Raw genomic sequence first — 27,711 nt, forward strand, 5'->3', positions numbered from 1 at the left:
CCCTCCCACCTCCCTCTCCACCCGATTCCTCTGTGTCTTCCCAGTGCACCAGGCCGGAGCACTTGTCTCGTGCATCCCACCTGGGCTGGTGATCTGTTTCACCATAGATAATATACATGCTGTTCTTTTGAAATATCCCACCCTCACATTCTCCCACAAAGTTCAAAAGTCTGTTCTGTATTTCTGTGTCTCTTTCTCTGTTCTGCACATAGGGTCATCGTCATCACCCTTCTAAATTCCATATACATGTGTCAGTATGCTATAATGTTCTTTATCTTTCTGGCTTACTTCACTCTGTATAATGGGCTCCAGCTTCATCCATCTCATTAGGACTGGTTCAAATGAATTCTTTTTCATGGCTGAGTAATATTCCATGGTGTATATGTACCACAGCTTCCTTATCCATTCATCTGCTGATGGGCATCTAGGTTGCTTCCATGTCCTGGCTATTATAAACAGTGCTGCGATGAACATTGGGGTGCACGTGTCTCTTTCAGATCTGGTTTCCTCAGTGTGTATGCCCAGAAGTGGGATTGCTGGGTCATATGGCAGTTCTATGTCCAGTTTTTTAAGGAATCTCCACACTGTTTTCCATAGCGGCTGTACTAGTTTGCATTCCCACCAACAGTGTAAGAGGGTTCCCTTTTCTCCACACCCTCTCCAGCATTTATTGCTTGTAGACTTTTGGATAGCAGCCATCCTGACTGGTGTGTAATGGTACCTCATTGTGGTTTTGATTTGCATTTCTCTAATAATGAGTGATGTTGAGCATCTTTTCATGTGTTTGTTAGCCATCTGTATGTCTTCTTTGGAGAAATGTCTGTTTAGTTCTTTGGCCCATGTTTTGATTGGGTCATTTATTTTTCTGGAATTGAGCTTCAGGAGTTGCTTGTATATTTTTGAGATTAATCCTTTGTCTGTTTCTTCATTTGCTATTATTTTCTCCCAATCTGAGGGCTGTCTTTTCACCTTACTTATAGTTTCCTTTGTAGTGCAAAAGCTTTTAAGTTTCATTAGGTCCCATTTGTTTAGTTTTGCTTTTATTTCCAATATTCTGGGAGGTGAGTCATAGAGGATCTTGCTGTGATTTATGTCGGAGAGTGTTTTTCCTATGTTCTCCTCTAGGAGTTTTATAGTTTCTGGTCTTACATTTAGATCTTTAATCCATTTTGAGTTTATTTTTGTGTATGGTATTAGAAAGTGTTCTAGTTTCATTCTTTTACAAGTGGTTGACCAGTTTTCCCAGCACCACTTGTTAAAGAGGTTGTCTTTTTTCCATTGTATATCCTTGCCTCCTTTGTCAAAGATAAGGTGTCCATAAGTTCGTGGGTTTATCTCTGGGCTTTCTATTCTGTTCCATTGATCTATATTTCTGTCTTTGTGCCAGTACCATACTGTCTTGATGACTGTGGCTTTGTAGTAGAGTCTGAAGTCAGGCAGGTTGATTCCTCCAGTTCCATTCTTCTTTCTCAAGATTACTTTGGCTATTCGAGGTTTTTTGTATTTCCATACAAATTGTGAAATTCTTTGGTCTAGTTCTGTGAAAAATACCGTTGGTAGCTTGATAGGGATTGCATTGAATCTATAGACTGCTTTGGGTAGAATAGCCATTTTGACAATATTAATTCTTCCAATCCATGAACACGGTATGTTTCTCCATCTGTTTGTGTCCTCTTTGATTTCTTTCATCAGTGTTTTATAGTTTTCTATGTATAGGTCCTTTGTTTCTTTAGGTAGATATACTCCTAAGTATTTTATTCTTTTTGTTGCAATGGTGAATGGTATTGTTTCCTTAATTTCTCTGTCTGTTTTTTCATTGTTAGTATATAGGAATGCAAGGGATTTCTGTGTGTTAATTTTATATCCTGCAAATTTACTATATTCATTGATTAGCTCTAGTAATTTTCTGGTAGAGTCTTTAGGGTTTTCTATGTAGAGGATCATGTCATCTGCAAACAGTGAGAGTTTTACTTCTTCTTTTCCTATCTGGATTCCTTTTACTTCTTTTTCTGCTCTGATTGCTGTGGCCAGAACTTCCAACACTATGTTGAATAGTAGTGGTGAGAGTGGGCACCCTTGTCTTGTTCCTGATTTCAGGGGAAATGCCTTCAATTTTTCGCCATTGAGGGTGATGCTTGCTGTGGGTTTGTCATATATAGCTTTTATTATGTTGAGGTATGTTCCTTCTATTCCTGCTTTTTGGAGAGTTTTAATCATAAATGAGTGTTGAATTTTGTCAAAGGCTTTCTCTGCATCTATTGAGATAATCATATGGTTTTTATCTTTCAATTTGTTAATGTGGTGTATTACATTGATTGATTTGCGGATATTAAAGAATCCTTGCATTCCTGGGATAAAGCCCACTTGGTCATGGTGTATGATTTTTTTAATATGTTGTTGGATTCTGTTTGCTAGAATTTTGTTAAGGAGTTTTGCATCTATGTTCATCAGTGATATTGGCCTGTAGTTTTCTTTTTTTGTGGCATCTTTGTCTGGTTTTGGAATTAGGGTGATGGTGGCCTCATAGAATGAGTTTGGAAGCTTACCTTCTTCTGCAATTTTCTGGAAGAGTTTGAGTAAGATAGGTGTTAGCTCTTCTCTAAATTTTTGGTAGAATTCAGCTGTGAAGCCATCTGGTCCTGGGCTTTTGTTTGCTGGAAGATTTTTGATGACAGTTTCGATTTCCTTGCTTGTGATGGGTCTGTTAAGATCTTCGATTTCTTCCTGGTTCAGTTTTGGAAAGTTATACTTTTCTAAGAATTTGTCCATTTCATCCAAGTTGTCCATTTTGTTGGCATAGAGCTGCTGATAGTAGTCTCTTATGATCCTTTGTATTTCAGTGTTGTCTGTTGTGATCTCTCCATTTTCATTTCTAATTTTGTTAATTTGGTTCTTCTCTCTTTGTTTCTTAATGAGTCTTGCTAATGGTTTGTCAATTTTGTTTATTTTTTCAAAAAACCAGCTTTTAGCTTTGTTGATTTTTGCTATGGTCTCTTTAGTTTCTTTTGCATTTATTTCTGCCCTGATTTTTAAGATTTCTTTCCTTCTGCTAACTCTGGGGTTCTTCATTTCTTCCTTCTCTAATTGCTTTAGGTGTAGAGTTAGGTTATTTAATTGGTTTTTTTCCTGTTTCTTGATGTAAGCCTGTAATGCTATGAACCTTCCCCTTAGCACTGCTTTTACAGTGTCCCATAGGTTTTGGGTTGTTGTGTTTTCATTTTCATTCATTTCTACACATATTTTGATTTCTTTTTTGATTTCTTCTATGATTTGTTGGTTATTCAGAAGCGTGTTATTTAGCCTCCATATGTTTGAGGTTTTAACAATTTTTTCCCTGTATTTGAGATCTAATCTTACTGCACTGTGGTCAGAAAAGATGACTGGAATGATTTCAATTTTTTTGAATTTTCCAAGACCAGATTTATGGCCCAGGATGTGATCTATTCTGGAGAATGTTCCGTGTGCACTTGAGAAAAAGGTGAAGTTGATTGTTTTGGGATGAAATGTCCTATAGATATTAATTAGGTCTAGCTGGTCCATTGTGTCATTTAAGGTTTGTGTTTCCTTGTTAATTTTCTGTTTAGTTGATCTATCCATAGTTGTGAGTGGGGTATTAAAGTCTCCCACTATTATTGTGTTACTATTAATTTCCTCTTTCATACTCGTTAGCGTTTGCCGTACATATTGCGGTGCTCCTATGTTGGGTGCATATATATTTATAATTGTTATATCTTCTTTTTTGATTGATCCTTTGATCATTATGTAGTGTCCTTCTTTGTCTCTTTTCACTTCCTTTATTTGAAAGTCTATTTTATCTGATATGAGTATTGCGACTCCTGCTTTCTTTTGGTCTCCGTTTGCATGAAATATTTTTTTCCAGCCCTTCACTTTTAGTCTGTATGTGTCTCTTGTTTTGAGGTGGGTCTCTTGTAGACAGCATATATAGGGGTCTTGTTTTTGTATCCATTCAGCCAATCTTTGTCTTTTGGTTGGGGCATTCAACCCATTTACATATAGGGTAATTATTGATAGGTGTGGTCCCGTTGCCATTTACTTTGTTGTTTTGGGTTCACGTTTATACAACCTTTCTGCATTTCCTGTCTAGAGAAGATCCTTTAGCATTTGTTGAAGAGCTGGTTTGGTGGTGCTGAATTCTCTCAGCTTTTGCTTATCTGTAAAGCTTTTGAATTCTCCTTCATATCTGAATGAGATCCTTGCTGGATACAGTAATCTAGGTTGTAGGTTATTCTCTTTCATTACTTTCAGTACGTCCTGCCATTCCCTTCTGGCCTGGAGGGTTTCTATTGATAGATCAGCTGTTATCCTTATGGGAATCCCTTTGTGTGTTATTTGTTGTTTTTCCCTTGCTGCTTTTAATATTTGTTCTTTGTGTTTGATCTTTGTTAATTTGATTAATATGTGTCTTGGGGTGTTTCGCCTTGGGTTTATCCTGTTTGGGACTCTCTGGGTTTCTTGGATTTGGGTGGCTATTTCCTTCCCCATTTTAGGGAAGTTTTCAGCTATTATCTCCTCGAGTATTTTCTCATGGCCTTTCTTTTTGTCTTCTTCTTCTGGAACTCCTATGATTCGAATGTTGGGGCGTTTCACAGTGTCCCAGAGGTCCCTGAGGTTGTCTTCATTTCTTTTGATCCTTTTTTCTTTTTTCCTCTCTGCTTCATTTATTTCCACCATTTTATCTTCTACCTCACTTATCCTATCTTCTGCCTCCGTTATTCTACTCTTGGTTCCCTCCAAAGTGTTTTTGATCTCATTCATTGCATTATTCATTTGTAATTGACTCTTTTTTATTTCTTCTAGGTCTTTATTAAACAGTTCTTGAATCTTTTCAATCTTTGTTTCCAGGCTATTTATCTGTAATTCCATTTTGTTTTCAAGATTTTGGATCATTTTTATTATCATTATTCTAAATTCTTTTTCAGGTAGATTCCCTATCTCCTCCTCTTTTGTTTGACTTGGTGGGCATTTTTCATGTTCCTTTACCTGTTGGGTATTTCTTTGCCTTTTCATCTTGTTTAGATTGCTGTATCTGGAGTGGGCTTTCTGTATTCTGGAGGTCTGTGGTTCCTTTTTGTTGTGGAGGATTAACCCAGTGGGTGGGGTTAGACGATTGGCTTGACGAGATTTCCCTGTTAGGGAAGCTTGCCTCAGTGTTCTGGTGCGTGGAACTTGATTTCTTCTCTTTGGAGAGCAATGGAGTGCCCAGTAATGAGTTTTGAGATGGGTCTATGTGTTAGGTGTGACCTTGGGCAGCCTGTATGTTGATGTTCAGAGCTATGTTCCTGCGTTGCTGGAGAATTTGCGTGGTATGTCTTGTTCTAAAACTTATTGGCTCTTGTGTGGTGGTTGGTTTCAGTGTAGGTATGGAGGCTTTTGGACAGTCACTTATTACTTAAAGTTCCTTGTAGTCAGGAGTTTTCTGGTGTTCTCAGGTTTTGGGCTTAAGTCTCCTGCCTCTGGATTTCAGTTTTATTCTTCCTGTAGTCTCAGGACTCCTCCAACTATACAGCACTGATAAGAAAACTTCTAGGTTAATGGCGAAAAGATTCTCCTCTGTTACTGACAGCCAGAGAGGTTCACAGAGTTACATGAAGAAGAGGAGAGGGAGGAGGGAGATAGAGATGAGCAGGAGGAGAAAAAGGGGACTCAAGAGGAGAGAGACAGATCTACGCAGCTGTCTGTTCCCAGAGTGTTCTCCGTAGCCCAGTCATATACAAAGATTCACAGAATTGGATTGGGAAGAGAAGGGGAAAGGAGGTAATAGAGGTGTTCTGAGGTAGAAGACAGAGAGTCAAGATTGGGAGAGAATAATCTTCGGTTTAACAATAGGGCTTCTTTTTTTTTTTTTTTTGTAAGTTTATAGTGTATTGAAAATGAAAATTAAGGAGTAGTAGAGGAGTACTAGAGGACTTTAAAAGAAATAAGAGAAAAAGAAAAATAGAAAATAGAAGAGAAAAAGGAAAGAAAAAAAAAGAAAGAAAAAAAATTTTTTTTTTTTCCCCCCTAATTAAAAAATCGTAAAAGTCTATGGAAATGAAAGTTAAGGAGTAATGGGGGAGTAATAGGGGATTTTAAAGGAAAATAAAAGAGAAAAAATAAAAAAGAAAAAAGAAAAAAATAAAAAATAAATAAATAAATAAATAAAATAAAATTAAAAAAAAAAAAAAGAGAAAAAAGTAAAATTCTATCTAGGAGTTTCTCTGGAGCTGTTGCGGTCAGTGTGGGTTCGGCTCAGTTTCAGATAGCTCCTCGTTCCAGCTTACGCTTCTCGATATCTACAGGCTCCTCCGGTGTAGTCAATGTTTCCTAGAGGGATTTTAATCTGTTGCACCGGTCCCTTCTGAAGCGGTTCCCTTTGTTTATTTGGCTTCTGTTTGCCGGTCTCTTCAGAGCCTCATTTCTGCCCTGACACAGGCGGGTGGAGGTGGACTCTTACTCAGGTAGCTAGTTCCGTCGCTCCGCGGGGAGGGGCTTGCGCTGCAGGGAGGGGCTGTCGCTGTGGTGTCGGGCTTGCGCCGCGGGGATGGGCTGGGGCTGCCAGGCGGGGCTGACGCTGCTTTCTCTGCGCTGCTCAGGCTCCCGGCTGTTCTATATGGAGCGCGCCCCGCGCTGCGCGAGATTCCAGCCCTCGGGTGTTCCACAAAAGCGCGGAAGGAAAAGCTGCGCCTGCTCTCTGTGCCTTCCCCGTCAGAGCGGTCCAGGCAGCCAGGGGCTTGGTGGGCGCACTCTCCCCAGGTGTGGCGCGCCCACTCCCTTCCGCGGACCCAGTCTCAGTTTCCGCTGGCGCCAGTCGGGTGCGCGCGCCTTCTGCCCTCCGTGTCCCCAGCCCCAGTCCCCGCCCGCGCCGGTCGGGTGCCTGCGCCCTGTGTCTCGCCGCGACCTTCCCCTCCCCCCTGCCTCCTGCCTCCGGCGGAGCTAGGCCGGTCCGCAGCCTGCGAGCTCCTCTGTGGACCCTCTCGGTCTCTTTGTTCTGCTAATGGCCGGCAGTGTGTTCGGCCGGTTAATTTACTCTCTCTCCTTTGGTCTCCCACAGTTCATGTTGGCAACTCACAGAAGCTCCCTCCGATTGTCCTCAGGGCACTCAGGCCCGGACCCTACCCCAAGCAATGCCGCCTAAGACTCCCTTCCCGGGATGGATCTCCGTCCTTAGCTCTTTTGTCTCACTTTTTATCTTTTATATTTTGTCCTACCTCCTTTCGAAGACAATGGGCTGCTTTTCTGGGCGCCTGATGACCTCAGCTAGCGATCAGAAGTTGTTTTGCGAAGTTTGCTCTGTGTTCAGTTATTCTTTTGATGAATTTGTAGGAGAGAAAGTGGTCTCCGCGTCCTACTCCTCCGCCATCTTGGCTCCTCTGTCTGCAAGGTGGATTCTTAACTGCTGGACCACCAGGGAAATCCCATGACCTCCATCTTTATAAAGAAGGGGACAGGCCTCTAGTGGTATAAGTGGCTGTCCCACTCTCATTCATTTTAAAGCCAGAGAGGGTCCTGATTTGGCCTGGGCCTTTCATGAATGAAACTATCTATCCGTCCCCTACTGAACTTGCATCAAGTGAGCAGGAAGAGTTGGGGAATGATCCTTGGGCTATGTGAGTTTTGAGTCGGTGGAAGAATTTTTTAGGAATGAAGCTGGGAGTGAAGATGTTCCAGGTGGAGAGAACAGGAGGCCCAAAATGTGAAGATGAAGTGAGATGTCTCTGGGTTCCCTGGATGACTCCAGCTAGACCAGAAAGAGGAAGATGCAGTTGCACAAAGATGCCCAGGCCAGACTGCAGGAAGTTTCACCAGATAGGAGGGTGGGTCAGCCCTAGCCACAAGACTGCGGAAGGGAATTGTTAAGCAGGAGCATGATGGGAGGAAGGATTGTGAGATAACAGTAACTTTTCCAAAAAATTTTCTCCTTTGCATTTTCCAGTTTTTATATAATGGTTTTACATTGCTTCTTAATTTAACAGAATGACAAAGCTGTTGTCAAAGTGGTCCTCTGAGGCAGTAGATCAGAAAATGTTATGCTAGGTGAAATCAGCCCAAAAGGGTGAAGGTCTAGGAGCTGGATGAGATGGATGAGGTGGTTGGATGGCATCACCGAGTCAATGGACATGTGTTTGAGCAAACTCCTGGAGATGGTGAAGGGCAGGGAAGCCTGGTGTGCTGCAGTCCATGGAGTTGAAGAGAGTCAGGCACAACTGAGAGACTGAACAACAGCTAGGATCTGGGGTGGGGGGAGCCACAAGAAATCCAGAAAGAGTCAGGGTCCAAAGAAATATTTGGAAGAATTGACAAAATGTGTTAAAACCAAGATTACAGCATTAGATCAGAACGGTTTTTCAGAACTGCCTCAGGGATTTGAGGAAAAGAATTGCTGAGGTCTGAGACTGGGTGGAACATTGCTACTTTAAAAAAATCTTCCCATGTGAATATAATGTGCAGTCATGTGGGTGAATCACTGAGATAGGAGATAAACTGCAAAGATCAGTGACTAACAACATCATAGTATATCAGAGGAACGCACACTACATGGTGGATGGGGTATGGGTGGCCAGTCACCTCCCCATTCTACCTCCATTTCTTCTCAGCTTCTCCAGTCTACCCTCCAGATAGCCCACCTCCCTCTGCTGGACCCTGGCTCCCTGCGAGGTTCTTCCTTATATTCCACTTCTGGTCTGGCTTTGGAAAACACCCAAGCGGCCATATCTTCATGGACCTACAAAGAGTAGAGTGTCTATGATTGCCTTGACAGTAGAGGGTCAAGGTTTCAAAAATGAAAGATGGTCCCACCAACACATGGGCATGAGCACAGCTGAGAGTGCTGACCTGTCTCAGGACAGTGAACTCCAAGGGACAGGAGAGTGTGTTCAGTGAATAACCGACTTCATTTCATGACCATCTAGTCTTTTGTGAACATTTTTCTCCTCTTTCCTTCCTTATTTCTTTCTAGGAATTTGAGACTTTCATCACCAAATTTGGAGACTCTGGTTTTGTCCTTGTAAGCCTGGGGTCCATGGTGAGTTTCATTCAGTCCCAGGAGATTCTCAAAGAGATGAATGCTGCCTTTGCTCGTCTCCCTCAAGGGGTGATATGGAAGTATAATCCTTCTCATTGGCCCAAAGACATCAAATTGGCCCCAAATGTGAAAATTGTGCACTGGCTTCCTCAGAATGACCTTCTGGGTAAGGACTGCCCAGGATTGCTTTTTTTCTTCTCATTTACATGTCTTGGGGATCATTGGGCTTCTGATCTCTAGCTTGATTATTTCATCAGCACAAGGTAAGTCTTTAGATGACAAGAATGGAGCAGCAAGCTGGAACCCTTGGGGAATCAGGCTATGATGAGCTCAGATGCCAAAACAGCTATCTGCCCTAAATTCTTTTCTGTCTCAGACCTCACATCTGAAACCACTGAAGTCACGTTGACCTACTGCCTTTGGTCTTGAACAAGATCACCACAAAATAATCCTAAACAATCTGTGAACTCTGAGAACACATACCAAGAGATCCACCGCCACTGTCTTCAGTGGCTTCAAGAGTACCTGTTCACTTATGTTCCATTACACATTCACATACACACACACACACACACACACATAGATATATCTTCCTTAGCTACTAAGGTGTAATCAATTCATAGATTCACAACATTGATGCCAATATACCTGAGTTCCAAGCTGAGCAAACTGCTAGCCAGTTACTTGACACATTGAGTCTCTGATACCAGAGAATTTCCTCACCCCCAACAGGGTAACTCTATGGCTAGCACTGGTTCGTAGAGACCCCTCACTGCCATAGCCACTGACTGGATCAGAGGCTGATAACCAAGATTGTAACAAAATAATCTGTAGCATTAAAAAAAACATATTCTTATTTCTATGTCTGCAAATGTATTTCTTTATATCTTGGGTGTGGGACAGGATTCTCATTTCAAAGAAGAAATGAGGAGGCTCTGATGCACATCCCAGTAGGCCAGCACAGGCTGAGATGAACTCTTCATTATCAATAATCACTTTAGTTATTGCTACATAAGGATGGGATGCAAAGGCTAGAACGGCAAATACTGATGGGCAGAGTCCAGTCTCTTATCTCAAGGAGCTTCTCATATATTTAAAAAGCACAACACATACTATATAAGTTTTATGAGTGTTATATGACTTGTGATGTCAATGAATGTGCCAGGAATTTATAGGAGAAGGCTATTATTTGGTGGGTGAGAAAGGTTTTCTCAAGGAAAAGAAGTGAGACAAAGATAGACACAGGGAAACATAAAGAGAAAACAGATGAAAGAAGCAGAGACTTGAGGGGATAGAAGAATAGATGGAATGTTGGATGGATGGATGGATAGATGGAGATAGTTGCCTTGATTAGCACTAGCACTATTCTCTACAGAATTCCCTGGGTTCTGAGTCTTCCCCCAGTTATGACCGAGTCAAGGAGTTTCTACAAAGGCAAGGTTTGAAGTCTTTGAATGTGTAGCAAGCAAAATCATCTTTACAATGGCTCCAACACCCCTTGAGCTCCCATTGGTATCTTCTTCTGCCTTTTCTGCTTTCCTTGTTGTCCTGAAAACTTTCTACCTAAGATGTCCCGCTCTCTTTCTTATTTACAACAGGGCACCCTCACATCCGCCTCTTTGTCAGCCACGGTGGGATGAATAGTATCATGGAGGCCATCCAACATGGCGTGCCCATGGTGGGGATTCCCCTCTTTGGAGACCAACATGAAAACCTGCTCCGAGTTAAAGCCAAAAATTTCGGTGTGTCTATCCAATTAAAGCAGATCAAGGCTGAGACACTGGCTCTGAAGATGAAGCAAGTCATAGAGGACAAGAGGTGTGCAGTTCTCTGGGCTTGTGGTTGCTTATGATGAATGAAGATGGAAACCATGACAGGCATCATGTGGGTCTTTTTGCAGTAAAGGCTGAAACTTCCAGGACATGAGATTATATGTGTATGATTCTAATAGTTGACTTATTTCCTCTGAGAAGAAGACGAGAACAATTTAGGTTAGATGTTGGTTTTCTACCTTCTAGCTGTGAGGAACTGGAACTACTGACACAGACTGTCTTTGAGAGGTCTTCTATTTTGGAGGTGCTTGTAGTAGAATTCCAACTGAGGCAGGAGGTTGCCTTTCTATTCCCAGTATCCCACACGGTTCCCCACCCCAGGCCCCTGGCCTGTGCTGCTCCCTAGAACACTCCTTCCCTTCTCTTCACAAGACTGGCTCCTTCATGACATTGAGGTCTCATCCCAATGTCAACTGCTCAGAGAGACCTTTCTCTGATAGGTGTCAGAGCTTCCTCTCTTTTCCACCCCAATCATAACACATTATTTTTTTCTTAATGTGTCTCAGAATCTGTAATCGCCCCATTTCTTTATGTTTTAATTTATTGTCTGTCCCTACATGAAGGGCTTCCCAGGTGGCGGTAGTTGTAAAGAACCCGCCTGCCAGTGCAGGAGATATAAGAGTTGTGGGTTCGATCCTTGGGTCGGGAAGATCCTCTGGAGGAGGGCATGGCAACCCACTCAAGTATTCTTGCCTGGAGAATCCCATGGACAGAGGAGCCTGCTGGGCTACAGTCTATGGGTCACAAAGAGTCAGACACGCCTGAAGTGACTTTGCATACATGCATGGACCCCACACAAGAAGGTAGAGAGTAAACTCTTCCAGCATAACAGCATGAGTCTCCTGCTATGTCCTCAGGGTCCAGCTCAGGGTCTGCCACAAAGTAAGTCTGAATGGATTTCTGTTAAGTGAATCAATACAAAGGGATTCATTCATCTCTTAAGAAACTTTCCAACCAGTGCAATAATCTTGTGTGGGAAGAGAAAAAATATATGTTTTCTTTCTTATAATGAAGAAAGACTGAAAAACTTAGAGCTTCAGGGACACACACTTGAAGCATAGCTCAAGGCTTAGCATTACCGTACAACATTATGGCACATAGGAGACCTGTAAGTAGTTTTGTTAGATGACCGAATAATAACCACATCACATGTGATGCCAACCCCAGAAAAGTTGTTAAACTCTGGGGATCAGATAACCCAGAAACTTTATATATAGTTGGTATCTCATATGTTTAAAATGTTCATTTCCTGATGAATGGATTTGTAATTTTCATTATATTTTCAAAGATTTAGACCCAAATGTGCATGATCCATCGGCCCTATGAAGCAGTCATCTCGGCTGGGATGGTCCACAGACATTGGATATCAGGGCTGGCCATAGAATTCATGTGCCCTTATGTGAAATGGAAATGTTGAACCCCTTGTCATAATGTGTAAGGGTTTTAAGACTATGACAGCAGACAATTAAATCAAGCATGCCTGATTTAAAGGGGCTTCCTAGGTGGCTCAGTGGTAAAGAATATGCCTGCAATGTGGGAGACGCAGGTTAGATCCCTGGGTTGGAAAAAATCCCCTGGAGAGGGAAGTGGCAACCCACTCCAGTATTCTTGAAGGAAATCCCATGGACAGAGGAGCCTGGCAGGCAGCAGTCCATGGGGTCGCAAAGAGTCAGACACAACTTAGTGACTAATCAATAAGGCTGATTTAAGGGTGAAGCCCTCTGCAAATAGGCAGGCTCACAGCCCATGAAGCCAGTGCTGGTCAACATGATGCTTTGAAAGGGGCAGGGAAATGCAGGTGTCTTCCTGGACTGTGGTTCTCAGAGTCATATGTATTATCTAGCCCAGACACCAGAGCAAAGTAGACACTCAATAAATATAATGGTTCCTGTAGTCTATATCATGAGCCTCCTTGGGGGAGAGACTAGTCCTTATAGAAGTAGTCACTTTTTTGTAGTTTAGCACTTCCAGCACCAAGCATGGATCTTTGCATGCATATATCAGTTTGAACTTTTAAAGGAGACCCAACTAGACAATGGTCAGGTCAGGTCAACAACTTTTCCTTGAAAGGAAGTCTTTTGTGCCTATGGTAGAAAGTGTGTGTGTGCATGTGTGTGTGATACAAGGTCTCTAAGAATTCTGAGACCACTTGAGTTAACACCTCCCCTCTGTCTCTGTCGATAGGTACAAATCTGCCGCAGAGGCCGCCAGCATCATCACACGCTCGCAGCCCCTGACCCCTGCCCAGCGGCTGGTGGGCTGGATCGACCACATCCTCCAGACAGGGGGTGCAGCCCACCTCAAGCCCCATGCCTTCCAGCAGCCGTGGTATGAGCAGTACCTACTGGACGTCATCTTATTCCTGCTGGTGGTCACCCTGGGCACTGCGTGGCTCTGTGGGAAGCTGCTAGGCCTGGTGGCCAGGTGGCTGTGTGGGACCAGGAAGCTGAAGAAGGCCTGAGGCCAAATGGAGCCTAGGAAGGTGGAGTGTTTGGGCAGACTCAGCATTTCTTGGCATCTCCAGCCAGTTTTGTCAACCCTGGTTCTCCACATCCTATCCACTTGCTCTTTTGCTACAAATTCCTGCTCACTGGCTTCTTCTCATGACTGCAATTCTTTACTGAGCCCTTGTGGCCTTGACTGCCACTCAGCAAGGGCGGTTCTGTGATTCTGTCCCTGGGAAATTTGGATAAGTGACCATCAGATCTGAAGCCTTGAAACTGCCTTCTGTATCACACCCTTCTTCCTGGCACTGAGCCTGGACCATTTTGGTCTCCATTCCCTTGCATCTTCTCAGCCTCCTTCCCTCACTCCTCCTCCACCACTTGTCAAAGAATAACCCCTAAGGCAGGTGCTTTGTTGTTTCTTTGATTTTCTGTTTGCTTGTCCCGCAAACTCTTGTCAAAGTTCAGGAAGCCTGTCCTGGGCAAGAGCATTGAGGGCCAGACACACCCTTGCCTGTGTGCATGGTCTCTGCCTTGGTTTCTGCAGAGAACTCCTCCTTTCCAGTGGAGACTGCAGGTTAGTCACGGGCTGAAGTGTCACTGGTCTCTGCTTTTCATAGCTGTGAGCTATCTTCTCAACTTTCCTATTTAAAACACGAAGTCATGAGAAAGAAGATAATTTCTTTGTAAACTGAGAAGAGTCTCTACATAGCTGAGCCTCTCTGTACCTGACATACTGTTGGAAATTGCATTCAGTTCAGTTCAGTTGCTCAGTCATGTCTGACTCTTGGCGACCCCATGGACTGCAGCATATCAGGCTTCCCTGTCCATCACCAACTCCTGGAGTTTGCTCAAACTCATGTCCATCGAGTCAGTGATGCCATCCAACCATCTCATCCTCTGTTGTGCCGTCTCCTCTTGCCCCCAATGCTTCCCAGCATCAGGGTCTTTTCTGAAGAGTCAGCTCTTCACATCAGCTGGTCAAAGAATTGGAGCTTCAGCTTCAGCACCAATGAATATCTTTCCAATGAATATTTAGGGTTCATTTCCTAATGAACCTAATGGTTTGATTTCCTTGCTGTGCAAGGGACTCTCAAGAGCCTTCTCCAACACCACAATTCAAAGGCATCAATTCTTCGGCTTTCTTTATGTCCAGCTCTCACATCCATACATGACTACTGGAAAAACCATAGTTTTGACTAGACAGACCTTTGTTGGCAAAGTAATGTCTCTTCTTTTTAATATGCTGTCTGGGTTTGTCATAACTTTCCTTCCAAGGAGAAAGTGTCTTTTAATTTCATGGCTGCTGTCACTGTCCACAGTGATATTGGAGCCCCCCAAAATAAACTCTGCCAGTTTCCACTCTTCCCCATTCTATTTGCCATGAAATGATGGGATCAGGTGCCATGATCTTACTTGTTTGAATGTTGAGTTTTAAGCCAGCTTTATCACTCTCCTCTTTCACTCTCATCAAGAGGCTTTTGAATTCCTCTTCACTTTCTGTCATTAGAGTAGCACCATCTGCATATCTCAGGTTGTTGGTATTTCTCCTAGTGATCTTGATAGTAATGGAAGCCAGAAAAAAAGAAAAGAGTGACTGGAACTGCTTAGGGTTTTCCTTTTTTTCTCATGTAAAAGAAAGTGTAGTGGAATTCCTGGTGGTCCAGTGGTTAGGACTCTGAGCTTTCACGGCAGGGATGAAAAAAAAAAAAAAAAAAGTGCAGTGTCAGTGGGCAGGCCATCCAGGGTTGGCGTGGTAGTGCCATGAGGTCATCAATAGTCCAGATTTCTTGTCTGATTGATCTGCCTTCCTTAATGGGTGGCTTCATCCTAAGGTCACCCTGATTTTCCAGGTGGTCATTTTGGATTCAGTCAGCACATGGGATTTTAGGCAAGAAAAGGGAAACTCAAGGAAAGGGAATAAAGCAGGTTCATGCTAGCTGACTTAGCTTCTTTAAAGGTTTCCCAAAGAATTCCAGTTAAATCTCATTGAGAGACCTGAGGCATGTGACCATTCCTAGCTACAAAAATATTCTCCAGCTCTGACTGCAATGCTGGGTACACTACTACTCCACGTAATTTCAGGGGGGAGTGGGTGGGTGGTGAGGGGTGGCAATAGGTGTTAGAAAGAAAAAAAAAAAGGACAGTGGATAATGGAGGAAACTAGATCCTTGGTCACATGTGGAGGGCAGGCAGGGAAGGGCTGGACTGAATGTATGTTTCACCTGTGACCTGGTGACTCAGTGACCTCGGGGACAGCCTTAACCACCTTTCTGAGTGGAACATTCAAAATAAGAACAGCAGTCTTTTACCGTGTGACATGTGTTATTTGTTCCAAGTTCTTTCATCTTCCTTTCTGCCATTTAATGGGACACCTGTGTCTAATCCATTCAGCTGGAAATAAACAGGTACCACAGGGGTAACCACAGAGGGAGAGGAGAGTCATTGTGTAAATTAAGACAATAGCAATAGCACTAAAATTTGTTGCCACCTCATCATGGATGCCCCCTCCAGCCAGGGTACATGGCTTGGAGAGTGGATGGGCTGGTTTTAGCTCCCACTGGCCCCCTCTTGTGAGCATGTCTTTGCCAAGAATAATCTGCCCTGCCACAGGGTGGTCCTGGCTGGTGTACCCCTCCCACCCAGGGCAATTTCATACTCATGCATACAGAAGGCACTAGGATTGGCTAAGGAATTCCCTTGGGAAATTTTGTGGTTTTTTTTTTTTTTTTTTTTTTTTAACCCCTAAGGTCCAGGAAGGCTCCTTTCTCCATGCCAGGCTTTAAATGAGCTAATTATTTCTTTTTAATAAGTTCTTAAAGTTCCAAATTTAGAGACACACACATCTGCCAGAGTGGATTTTAAACTAGTTTCTTCAAATTTCATCTCAAGATAACAGTGATATCAATTAATACTTGCACTGGTGATTCAGCCCCCCTGGATTTTATTTATTTATTTTTTCTGATTTAAAAATTCAAGATGAATTTTGAGATATCTTTTTTGTTACACAAAGAAAGGAAGGTTCCCACAAACAAGGCCTGTGAACCCTCCAGGTGGTGGGGCCAGCTCCCTGACTATAGATAAGACCATTGAGAATGATGGCACTGGGTGACAACTCTTGCTTTCTCACTTGTGTTATTGAGAGCTGAGCTTCATTTGTCCTCTAATTGATTTTACAGGTGAGTAAGCCTAAAAAATATAACAGAAAAGAGTGCCATCACTCCTTCCCCTTTTCATAGTTTATCTCATGGAATATTACCAAACTAAAGCCTGCAATTCCCTATTCCTTTAGCAGCCATTGATGAACTTGGCATCATCTCAGATGAGAGTTACTGTTACTAGGAAACCAATTAGCAAGCAGTAGCAGAAAGCCTCAGTAGAACAGCCTAAGCCAGTAGCCTTCAAAGTAGGCTACCTTCAGCATCATGCATACGTGAAAACTTCCCAAGGGCTACATGACACAGAGTTTGGAGGTGATAAATTTCCACCTTTGTGTACTCTAGTTTTCTAAAACTGGTCTTCCTAACAAGGTGTTGTGTTTAGTTGACAGGTCCTCTTTCTTGCCACACTTTTTACAATTTCCTGACTTTTATTTTACAGAAGAAATGGACACCTTTCACCCACTCCCATTCTTCCCATGGTGCATTGCCTGGGGGTGGAAAAGTAGAGGTGACTGAGCCAGAAAGTCCTTGTAACTCAGATGATTTGTAGTTCTTTGTTTTAACAAAATCCAAAGATGAATTGTGATTTTTTTCAGCTGACAGACCTTTAAAGATAGTAACTTTTGATAATAGATTGGTGTGAGAATGGCATATTTATGTAGCACTTTATTCTGAAGTCATTCAAAGAATGGAGGGACATCATTTTCAAGACAGTTCATAACAAAACTCTTAGTGCTCCTGTTATTTATGCAAATAGTTTTTCAGTGTTTGCATAACTAACCTTTAGAAGTAGGTAACATTGATTTTTAAATACATAAATTAAATTTTTAAAAGTTGAAAAAACAGCCCCTTTCTCATTGTAAGATATGTTTCCAATAAAATTTTATGTTTTGTTAGTTGATTATGTAGCTTTGACCAGGTGAATGCAAGTATTAAAACAAAGTGATAATTTATTAAAAATACTGGGCTCCTGTAGGAACTATAAACATTAACTTGAATAATATTTATAATGTTCAAAGTTATGAGTGAATACTCAATACAGTGCTTTCATGCATAAAGATACATAGATTAGAATTAAATTCTCTGGAGAAAGTGGAACATAAATAAAAACTCAAGAAGAAAATGGAATGACATAAAATTTCCCATTGAAAGTTGACAGCTCATTATCTATATTAAGAATGAATGATGGTATCAATGCTGACATGCTGAGATTTTATAACTCACTGCATACATTTAACAGAATGATGCAACTGTTTATTGTTAAATGATATAATTGCAGTGACTAGAAATGACATCCTATTCAGTTATTTAAACAGACATTCTAGATGTCAATTAAAAATGTATTCTTACAAAGTATATATATAGTTGAGAAGATCACTTTTTTTTTTGCCATTCGCTTTCACAAAAAGAGGACTGTTTTTCCTTCATGAGAAGTAGATGGAAAAAAAAAAAAAAAAAAAGAAGTAGATGGGAGGGAAGCAGGCAACTGATGGCAGTGGTTCCATAGCTCTACAATGTCAGGAAGAACATGTTTATAATTCCCCCTCATGGTTTCAAGATGGCTGCCCAGCTCCAAATATCATGTCCATGTCCCAAGGAGGACAAAAACAGAGAAGGGGCAATATGAGCTAGTAAGCATTTTCACAGAATTACCTTCCCTCCTCCTCTCACCAAGAGGCTTCTTTCCTCTTGCCTAGAATCTTGTCACTGAGCCAGTCAAGACTGTAAGAGAAGCTGTGAAAACTTTCTGCATTGGCAGCTGGTGAGGATTAAGAGCTATAAGTGGGTGATGGGTTAAACAACCTGTAGTGTTTGATGCAAATGGCAAAGGGCCAAAAAACTCTCCACAATGCTTGACTCATAGAAGATAAATTTTCTGTGTTTTGAAATTTTGTCCTGGTATGTACTTATAGCGTTGACTAAAACAGATTCACAATGTGAGAGTTGCGAGTTAAGTTTTAGAAAAATGACAACTGTGGCCTGGGAGACAGCACCGCAGATAGCTCTGAGAGACTGTCCCAAAGAGGCAGTGGAGGAAGGTCAATATATAAGACTTTGGTGAAGGAGAAGTTCAATGCAACTAAGCACTTACTTTACAAAAAGTTTTCTGCTAGTCACGAGGAGCTCATGTCACCATGAAGGGATTTAGTGCTTTTCTAGGTAGGAAAAGATGTAAGGATTGGGGTCATAAAATCAGTTCCTGAAAATATCTGACTATCAAATCATCAGACAATCTTGGCACAATGAAAAGAATAACTTTTGTCTCTTGGTTACCCTCTCTGACTGGGACTGAGGAGGCATCTGACTCCGAGTTGACCTCAATGACTTTCTCAGTGTGATGGCATTAACTGGTCCCCAGTTGCACTGGGATTATGGAAACTAGGGAATTATGGAAATCAACTACTTAGAACACTTCCTAAGGCCAATTATTAACCAGATATCTCTTTCTTTCTTTTTTAAAAAGTTTATTGGCTGCTCTGGGTCTTCATAGCTGTGTGTGGGCTTTCTTTAGAGTTGCAGAGAGCAGGAGCTACTCTCTAGTTACCGTACATGGGCTCTAGAGTGCGTGGGTTTCAGTAGTTGGGGCACCTGAGCTTGGTTGCCCTGTGGCATATGGGGTCTTCCCAGAGCAGAGATTGAACCTGTGTTCGCTACGTTGGCAGGCAAATTCTTAACCACTGAACCACCAGGGAAGTCCGTGGTTTTTTTTTTTTTTTGCTAATAATTTTATCTATTCAATAGTTTTGAAAATAAAAAAATGTATTTGAACTTTTTATCATGTTCAAATGCAAATACAGTCAAGAAAACGACATTTTCAAGATACTGATATAGAAATAACAGTTATTTGCTAATATAACCATGAGACCAGGAATGAGTCAGTTGGATTACTGGTTCCAGAAATGGCAGGCCCTGTCTTGTGACACTGGGAATCTGCCAAATGCCTGCCCAGCTCCCTCCCTCTGGGACTCTGCAAACAGGGGACACCAGAGGAAGGCTGCAGGGACAGGCAGGGACTTGGGACATCCTGTGTGCTCCCCGCTTATGCCAGCAACACCACAGGGGTGGTTTTTCATGGTGGCAGTGACGGTTCTAGTGTCAGGAGTGCTTTTCTGTTTGCAGCTCTTCTGAAATACTAGAGTCAGCCTCATTGGGCCCCCCACAGATATTAGGACTGGCAGGCTGGTGACTGCCCCTCCCAGGTCTGGGTTTCAGTTCTGTGGATTTCCCTTCTGTGGTCCTAAAGCATCAACACCAGATGAGCAAGACACTGCTCCCTTCTCCTTCCAAGCTTTGCATGGCTCTCACCACCAAGACTCTGAAAGTGAAAGTCGCTCAGTTGTGTCCAACTCTTTGCGACCCCATGGACTATACAGTCTATGGAATTCTCTGGGTCAGAATACAGAAGTGGGTAGCCGTTCCCTTCTCTAGGGGATCTTCCCAACCCAGGGATCGAACCCAGGTCTCCCACATTGCAGGTGGATTCTTTACCAGCTGAGCCACCAGGGAAGCTCAAGAATACTGGAGTGGGTAGCCTATCCCTTCCCCAGCAGATCTTCCCAACCCAGGAATCAAACTGGGGTCTCTTGCATAGCAAGCAGATTCTTTATCAAGACTCTAAATTTTAGTAATTCTCACTTCTTTCCTTTGTTCCCTTAGCACAAGGGGTGGTGGCTGCCTTCCATGGCTACTAACTCTGTAATGCCTCAGTATCTCTCATTTAATTACTGAGTTCTCTGAAATCTGGTGTAAAGTCTTTAATAAATACAATTAATAATTAAAGTAAAAAATAATGTTTCTTGAGGTTAAAAATATAGACTCCAAATGTGTGACAAAAATACCATGTAAGTCAGGAGGGGTAAATGGAACTTTTAAGGTCCTTGTGTTGACCAGAAGTAGGTAAAGATATGGATTAATTTTTGACCTTGATAAGTGGTAAAGGCATGTTGTGAATCTGGGATACTTTATTTGGAGAAAAGAGACAAGAGGGGAATCATTAGAGGGAGAAAATGGAGTAACAAAAAATATTCCAAGCTGAAAAGGAAGACAAAACTGAGAAGAAAAGAAAGAATAAGAGGGAGAAACAAGAACATGGTAGATGTAAACCTATACACTTTGGTTCAGATACAAAGATTGACTGACTTGATTAACAACAAGCTAATTGCCATTTCAAGAGGCACATCTAAAACATGGGGATACAGGAGGGTTGACTATAAAAGGATAGAAAAAGGTCTTGAATGCTAGTGAAAAATAAGACCTGGATAATTAGGAATAATATCAGACAGACTTGAGGTAAAAAGCTTTACTAGAGACAAAATTGGTACTTTTGTAATGAAGGTGAGTTATTTCACTGGGAATGTGTGAAACTATGAAAATGTACACACTACTGGTGTGACCTCAAAAACTGGAACAACAAGAAAAATTAGAATCATAGTGGGAGAGTTTAAGAAGTTTTTAATGACAAATTTCTAATATTTGTAAAATCAGAATTTTCCCATGTCCAACATTTAAGATTATAAACTCCTGGCAAATTTTCTTTCCTCTATATTCCCACCTATTTTCAACATTGCCTCCATCCCCTGCCCCAAATTATTCTGAAGCAAATCCAAAACATCCTAATACTTCATCTGTCTCCCAGAACGGATCTGAAGAGCCAAGGTATCTCTTTTTAAATAACCCCAATAACATTATGATGCTTCTCCAAATGAATAGTAACTATTTAATATCATCAAATATTATGCTCCTATTTCTCTGATACTCATGAATTTTTAGAGTTCATTTCAATCATGCCATCTAAAATTTTTATACTCCCAATACCCCCCACCCCTTCCTCTGGTCACAAATCTGATCTCACAATTGCCATTTGAACACAATACTTTAAAAACTGTGTTGTCAGTACAAAAAAAAGAGAACTGCAAAAAATTGTGTGGTCTATTAAGTAGGTTTGTTGTTCACAGTTGGTGGATTAGTATATTGGTAACTTCTTTCAGTGCTCAGTATGACTGAGCAAAGCAGTAAATATCAACACACCAAAGAAGTTGAGAGTCAGATTTTTTTAACTTTAAAAAGGAAATTACAAATGTGAAAGTGGGGAAGATTAGAATCATCACTGGTTTGTATTGAAACTGAAGGTATCAGGGTGAATGCATGCTTTTTTAATAAACTAGATATAAACCTGACTATATAGAGAGATACAGGAATGTAATATTTATATCTATATCTATATATTTCATGGGTTTCCCCAGTGGCTCAGCGGTAAATAATCCACCTGCGATGCAGAAGCTGCAGGAGACATGGATTCGATCCCTGGGCTGGGAAGAGTTCCTGGAGAAGGGAATGGCAACCCACTCCAGTATTCTTGCCTACAGATTCCCGTGGACAGAGGAGCCTGGTGGGCTACAGTTCGTAGGGTTGCAAAGAGTTGGACATGACTGAAGTGACTGAGCACTATATATTTCATAACTGTCCATTTGAGGGATATAAACAGTGGTGCTTCAATAGCAGTGAGCACTTCTAGTGCCATATCCAGGTTTCTAAATACCAATTCCTACTAAAAGGGTTCCTAAAGAAATGGATGATTGTTAAACAGAGGAAGGGAAAGTACAAGATGAGTCTAGAAATCATGCGCAAGAAAGAAAGAAAAACCTCTAAAATAATGATGGTAAGAGATTATATCCCATTGAAGAAATGTGGATCCAGGAGTAAAGACTGATAATAAATGAATAGAGACAGATAGTTAGACAGATAGATAGGTAGAGAGATAATTAAATAGATGGGGCAGAAGGCAAAACTTTTGTTAGCCACAGTATTTGTTGTTTATACACTAAGTCGTGTCTGACTTTTGGCGACCCCCTGGATTGAAGCACATCAGGCTTCCCTGTCCTTCCCTGTCTCCCAGAGTTTGCTCAAACTCATGTCCATTCAACAGAATGCTGTATGATAAATGAAAAAGAGTGGAGTTAAAATAATAATTTGCCACAAAAGGAATAACTGTCAGGCAATAAATAGAAAAGATAATAAAATGAGTGAGTGAAATTTGATGAAGAACAGAAATTTACACAGTTTCAAAAGGTCTCCCCACAACTTATTTCCTAATTTGAGCTAAAAAACAGTAGTTTTACAGTTGGGAATCTCACTGGACACCACCTTCAACAAGTGATCAAAGTTATTATCACTAGCATTAGGACAGACTGACATCACACGCTTCCTGCCATGATTCATGAGATGGAATCTCAGCTTTTGTAGTATTCCTGCTAAAACTCTAACATGAAGTAGAATGAGAAAACATCAGATAAACCCACATTGAGAGCCATTTTAAAAAATAAATCTCAGACATGAAAGAAAAACAGAAAGGCTGAGAAATCAATCCTTACTAAAGGAGATGAAACAGACATGATAGCTAAATGCAGTGTGTGATCCCAGACTGATTCCTGCACCAGAAATTAATATTGCAACACAGGATATCTATTGAGACAGTTGATGAAATTTGAAAAAGTTTGTAGATAAGGTAATGTGATTACACTAATGTCAAATGGTACCTTCATATTGCAGATCAATTTTTATTTTCCCACTGAGAAGACATAATATCTGAAAAGATGACAGTTGTCAATGTGTATGCTTGTAATCCGGCTTCCCTGGTGGCTCAGCAGTAAAGAATCCACCTGTAATGCAAGAGACGTGGCTTCAATCCTTGGATGTGGAAGCTCTCCTGCAGAAAGAAATGGCAACCCACTCCAGTATTCTTTTCTGGGAAATCCTGGCGGGCTACAGTCAATGGGCTGCAAGAGTTGGACATGACTGAGAGACTCAACCACAACAACAATGCATATAATCACATAGCCTCAAACAGTATAGCCCAAACACAGAGGGAGGGACTTGGAAGGGAAAAAAGTGAAATAATTATTAGGAGAGTTTATCATTTTTTCTAAAGAAAAATTTAATACTTTTATAAAAATAGAACATCTTGGTGCTCACCAATCCTATTTTATGATTCTCATTCAGAATTATAGTTTCAGCTTTTAGAGGTTCAGTCTTCTGAACCTGGATTTCCAGAGGTGTTTAAACCACTACACTAGCAACTTTCATGAATGAGGTATTCAGTACTTTCCAAAGAAATTCTGAGCAATAAAGGTAAGTCACTTTCCTTTGGTAATCAACTTCTGAGATCCTGAGCGTGGGACAACCAGTAGAGATTTTAAGCCGGTACCAGGGAGATGGGGCGTTCCGAAGGCCTTAGGAGATCTTTAGAGCAGTTCGAAAGGAGATGGGATCCCATAACTTCTGGATGGATCCCTAAAAGGGAGTTGGGTCGGCACCATTTGGAGGTATAACTTTCTTCGATGCGATTTCCTAAGGTCCCTACCATTACTGGTTCAGAGTGTTTTTCTATCCGGAAGGTGTGATTACCTGGACTTGAGAGGGTTAAGGATCAGCACACTAATCCCTCCTTCCCGGTGCCCAGATTTAGGGAGGGTGAGGACAGAATATCCATTTGTGTACTTTCCTTGGGAGGAGAGGCCAAAGGGCGAGACGGACGTACAGAGCAAAGACCCACAGGAACTCGGTCCCCGGCTCCCTGCCCGCGTCTTTCCTTCACTGCCTGCGCGCTGCGCGCGCGGAGGGCGCGCAGGTTCCGGGGCGCCGGGCGCGCAGCCTAGGGCTCGGCTTCGTAGCCTCTCCGGAGCGACGATGGGGTCGCTTCAGATGCTTCTTCTAGTCCGATATTTACTGCCTGCGCTCCTGCCCTCAGAGGCCGCCAAAATCCTGACTATATCCTCACTGGGTGAGTGCTTGGCCGGAGAATCCGGCCAGGCCTGTCCCAGGCTCCCGGCCAGGAGTCACGCCAACAGCCCCCTTAGTCAGAGGGGCTTTTCATATGGTTTTCCAGGCTGGGCTTGTGTCCTAGGCTGGAGGAGGGAGAGGCTGGCGAGGGCTGTGGGGCAGAGAGAGGTCTCTACCACCAAGGTGAAATTATTGATAGCCCTGGAGAAGAGGAGCAGTTTCCTATCCTCTCTTTTTATTTGCTCTGGATACGCTTCCCGGTGGGCGCCGCGGGAGCCAGAAGTTTTGGTCTATTTCTGAGCTTGAGACCCCAGGCCGTCTCCTCCACGGTACCTGTGGGATTTTGAGAGCGTCACTCTGAACTTCTGAGGGGTGTGCAGCAGATGCCAGTAGAAAGTAGAAGGTGGAGTCCATATCAGGCACTGGGGACAGGTGCTCCTGGGACAGCAGCATGAACTGGGAATGTTTCCTAACTGGGAAACTGAGCGGGCGGACAGATGGGAGGATCCCAGGGCAGTGGCGCATTTGGGAGCCCCTCTCTCACTCGTGCTGATGGAAGCTTTTGAAGGAGTGTGGAGCCGTTGATTCTGCGCGTGGTGGACCCAGTTTTATTTCCTTTTGCCCCAGAGAGAACAGAAGACAAAAGGGGATATTTTATCAGGATAAGGAGTCCTCAGAGGATGGAGTTTCTCCAAGAGTTTTATTTGACCCATCCTGGAAAGATGGTGGGCTCCCTAGCTTGCTTTTAGATCCCAGAGAACCTGGGGATCCTAGAGCTGGAAGAAATCACAGAATTCCTGTCACTGGGCCTCCCCTTTTATTTCCTGAGAGGTAAATGGAGGGTCAGGGAAATGAGGTGCCTTTTACAAGAGCACAACAGACCTCTCTCCTGGCACACACTGGGAATTCACTTATGATTTCTTACCTCAAAACCATCCTCTTCCACAGATTCCACTCTTTTCCTTTTTTATAGTAGGGATTTCTAAAAAGCCTATTATAAATCTATTTTTAAATGAAAGAGGTAATGGAGAAAAAGTTTTCTCTCTTGAAAGTACACTGTCCTCCAGCCTCAACTCCAAGGACAGAGCTGGGGCAGTTAACCAGGTGCCGGAAGCCCCACCTTTGCCCCTTATGAAGAGCCCCGTGAACGGCTGTGTCTGTGCCAACCTCTTCTCCCTTGCAACCATTTCTTCCAACAGTTAATGTGAACAAGAGCAGGAAGTCTAAGCAGGGATACTATGTTTTATGTAATTTGTGTTACCTCAGGCAACACAAGTATGGATATAAAATACTAGAGTAGCTCCCACAGATACACACTATGTAGTTCTGTACCACTCTCTGGGTTTCCCAGGTGTCTCAGTGGTAAAGAATCCACCTGCCCATTCAGGAGACCAGGGTTTCCATCCCTGGATCAGGAAGATCCCCAGAGAAGGAAATGGCAATCCACACCAGTATTCTTGGCTGGGAAATTCCTTGGACAGAGAAGCCTGATGGGCTATATAGTCTATGGGGTCACACAGAGTCGGACACGACTTATCAACTGAGCCCTGCACGTACTACTCACCACTGACCTGATGATTGTGGGACTTTCCTCTCTCTAACGACCCCCACTTCCCAACTTTGGCAAGTCTGTCCCTTCCCTGGAGATCTGGCTTTCTCTACTGCTGAGACTCACAGATGCAAGAAAAATGCCCCATGATAGTACATAATTTTAGATAGGATATTGGTGTAATGGAGCTCACATCTCTCCCAAGGATTAAGCCTCTCTTTCTTAAAGATCCCAGGATTGTCCTAGGATGGATGTCCAGTTTCTCATGCATATAAGATACTGCAAGCCCATCCTATGGAGCCCCCAGTTTTCCTGCTTGTTTTAATGGATGTGAGACATTCAACTGAGAAACTTCCTGGGAAATATATGTGAATCTCAAGCATTTTGACTCTAAGTGGTGGCTCCACATCTTTTCTTCCAATGGTTGTTTCTTAGAACCAAACTCAAGCTTCTATATTTCTGGCTCCTACTCTAGCATTCATGTCCAAAGAGAAGAATTTCAGAAATAGCTTGGATTGACTGTCTATTAGGAACGCTCCACACTCACACACGTGGCACTGGGCCAGAATATCTACCAGTGCAGTTATTTTTTTAGGCTATGGCATCTCCATAAGCCCCCAGCTAAAATGCAGTGTGTGCCTTAGGATCAGGAACTCCAAAGACTGAAACACCAAAATTATATTACATTGTTGCAAAGACCACAAGTCATAAGAGGGAATCTTTAGTGGAGGATTGCGCTAGGTCAAAGATCTGGGCAGGCAGAATATAGGTATCCAGTTTGGGGCTTAACCAGAGTGAGAAAGAGGAACTGGAGAAACTCATCTTTCTCTACTCACGGTCAGCTTTCTGTTATCTTACCCTGGTTTGCCCCACACCTCCACATCAATTTCATACCCTCGGTTCTCATCTTCACAAAAATGATATATATTGTTCCTAGGTGGAAGCCACATTCTACTAATGCATCTGTGTCTCAGATTCTTCAGGATCATGGTCATAACGTCACTTTGCTTTCTAATAGAGGAAGAAGTCTAGCCTTAGGTATCTTTTACCATAATTACTGAATTCTTCAATCCCAGCCAAAAAGAGGCAATGCCCTTTGTATAGTACTGCTTAGCACAAAACTTTTTTGAATCTAGTATTGAAATAATGGACAAAATGTGTGGTGTGTGTGTGTTTATGTTAAGTGCTGGATATCTTTTTTTTTTTTTAAGTGTTCCCTCTTCATTTTTTGGAAGCATTTTATTTTTAGACCTATTTATTTTTAATTGAAGGATGCTTGCTTTACTGTATTGCATCTTGGTTTCTAACAAACATCAACATAAATCAGCCATATGTCTACCCATGTCCCCTCCCACTTGAATATCCCTCCCACCTTCCTCCCCATTCCACCCCTCTAGGTTGTTGTTGAGCCCGGTTTGAGTTGCCTGAGTCATACAAGTGCTGGATATCTCAATAAATTCTATGTTTTATTTGTCTATAGTTTACCCCCTTATCTGGATGTCACTTTATTTCAGGCAAGCCTCCATACATTATTATTGAAAAATCAGTCACCTCATGAGTTTTATATAGCAATGTCAGAAGTTCTTGAGTCACTGAATCTCGTGACTGGTTGAAAGAGTTTCAGCTAAAATGAAGCTTATCAATCCAGTCAGCTCTTCTCTGTTGACAGATAAGGATACAGAGGCTCGGGGAACTTGAATGATTTGTTTGAGTTCACACAGCCAGTTAACAGAGTTGGGTGAATCTGGTACTTTAACCTCTGGGTTTCTCCATCAGAGATGCTAAAACTTAAATTAAAAAAAAAAAAAAAGCCCAAAATTAAGCAGCTTTGTTGGAAAAATAAGTCTGATCAATTATAAAATTCTGAAGATGAATTTCCAGTTTTGCTCTTGTTTAGACTGTTCTAAAAGAGTGACTGACTTTA

General features: G+C 42.2%; 1 protein-coding gene across 1 annotated transcript in view; it reads left to right on the top strand.

Annotated features, from left to right (window-relative positions):
• UGT3A2 (UDP glycosyltransferase family 3 member A2) overlaps positions 1 to 14,923 on the top strand; it is a 33,499-nt gene extending 18,576 nt beyond the window's left edge. The window contains exons 5-7 of the mRNA XM_061129959.1: positions 8,957 to 9,188; positions 10,621 to 10,840; positions 13,039 to 14,923. Of these exons, the coding sequence (XP_060985942.1) occupies positions 8,957 to 9,188; positions 10,621 to 10,840; positions 13,039 to 13,315 (729 nt within the window). The 3' untranslated portion in view covers positions 13,316 to 14,923. The remainder of the gene's footprint in view (positions 1 to 8,956; positions 9,189 to 10,620; positions 10,841 to 13,038) is intronic.
• Positions 14,924 to 27,711: the final 12,788 nt, after the last annotated feature.

The sequence above is a fragment of the Dama dama genome, chromosome 25, assembly GCF_033118175.1.
Source record: "Dama dama isolate Ldn47 chromosome 25, ASM3311817v1, whole genome shotgun sequence".
Taxonomy (NCBI): Eukaryota; Metazoa; Chordata; class Mammalia; order Artiodactyla; family Cervidae; genus Dama; species Dama dama.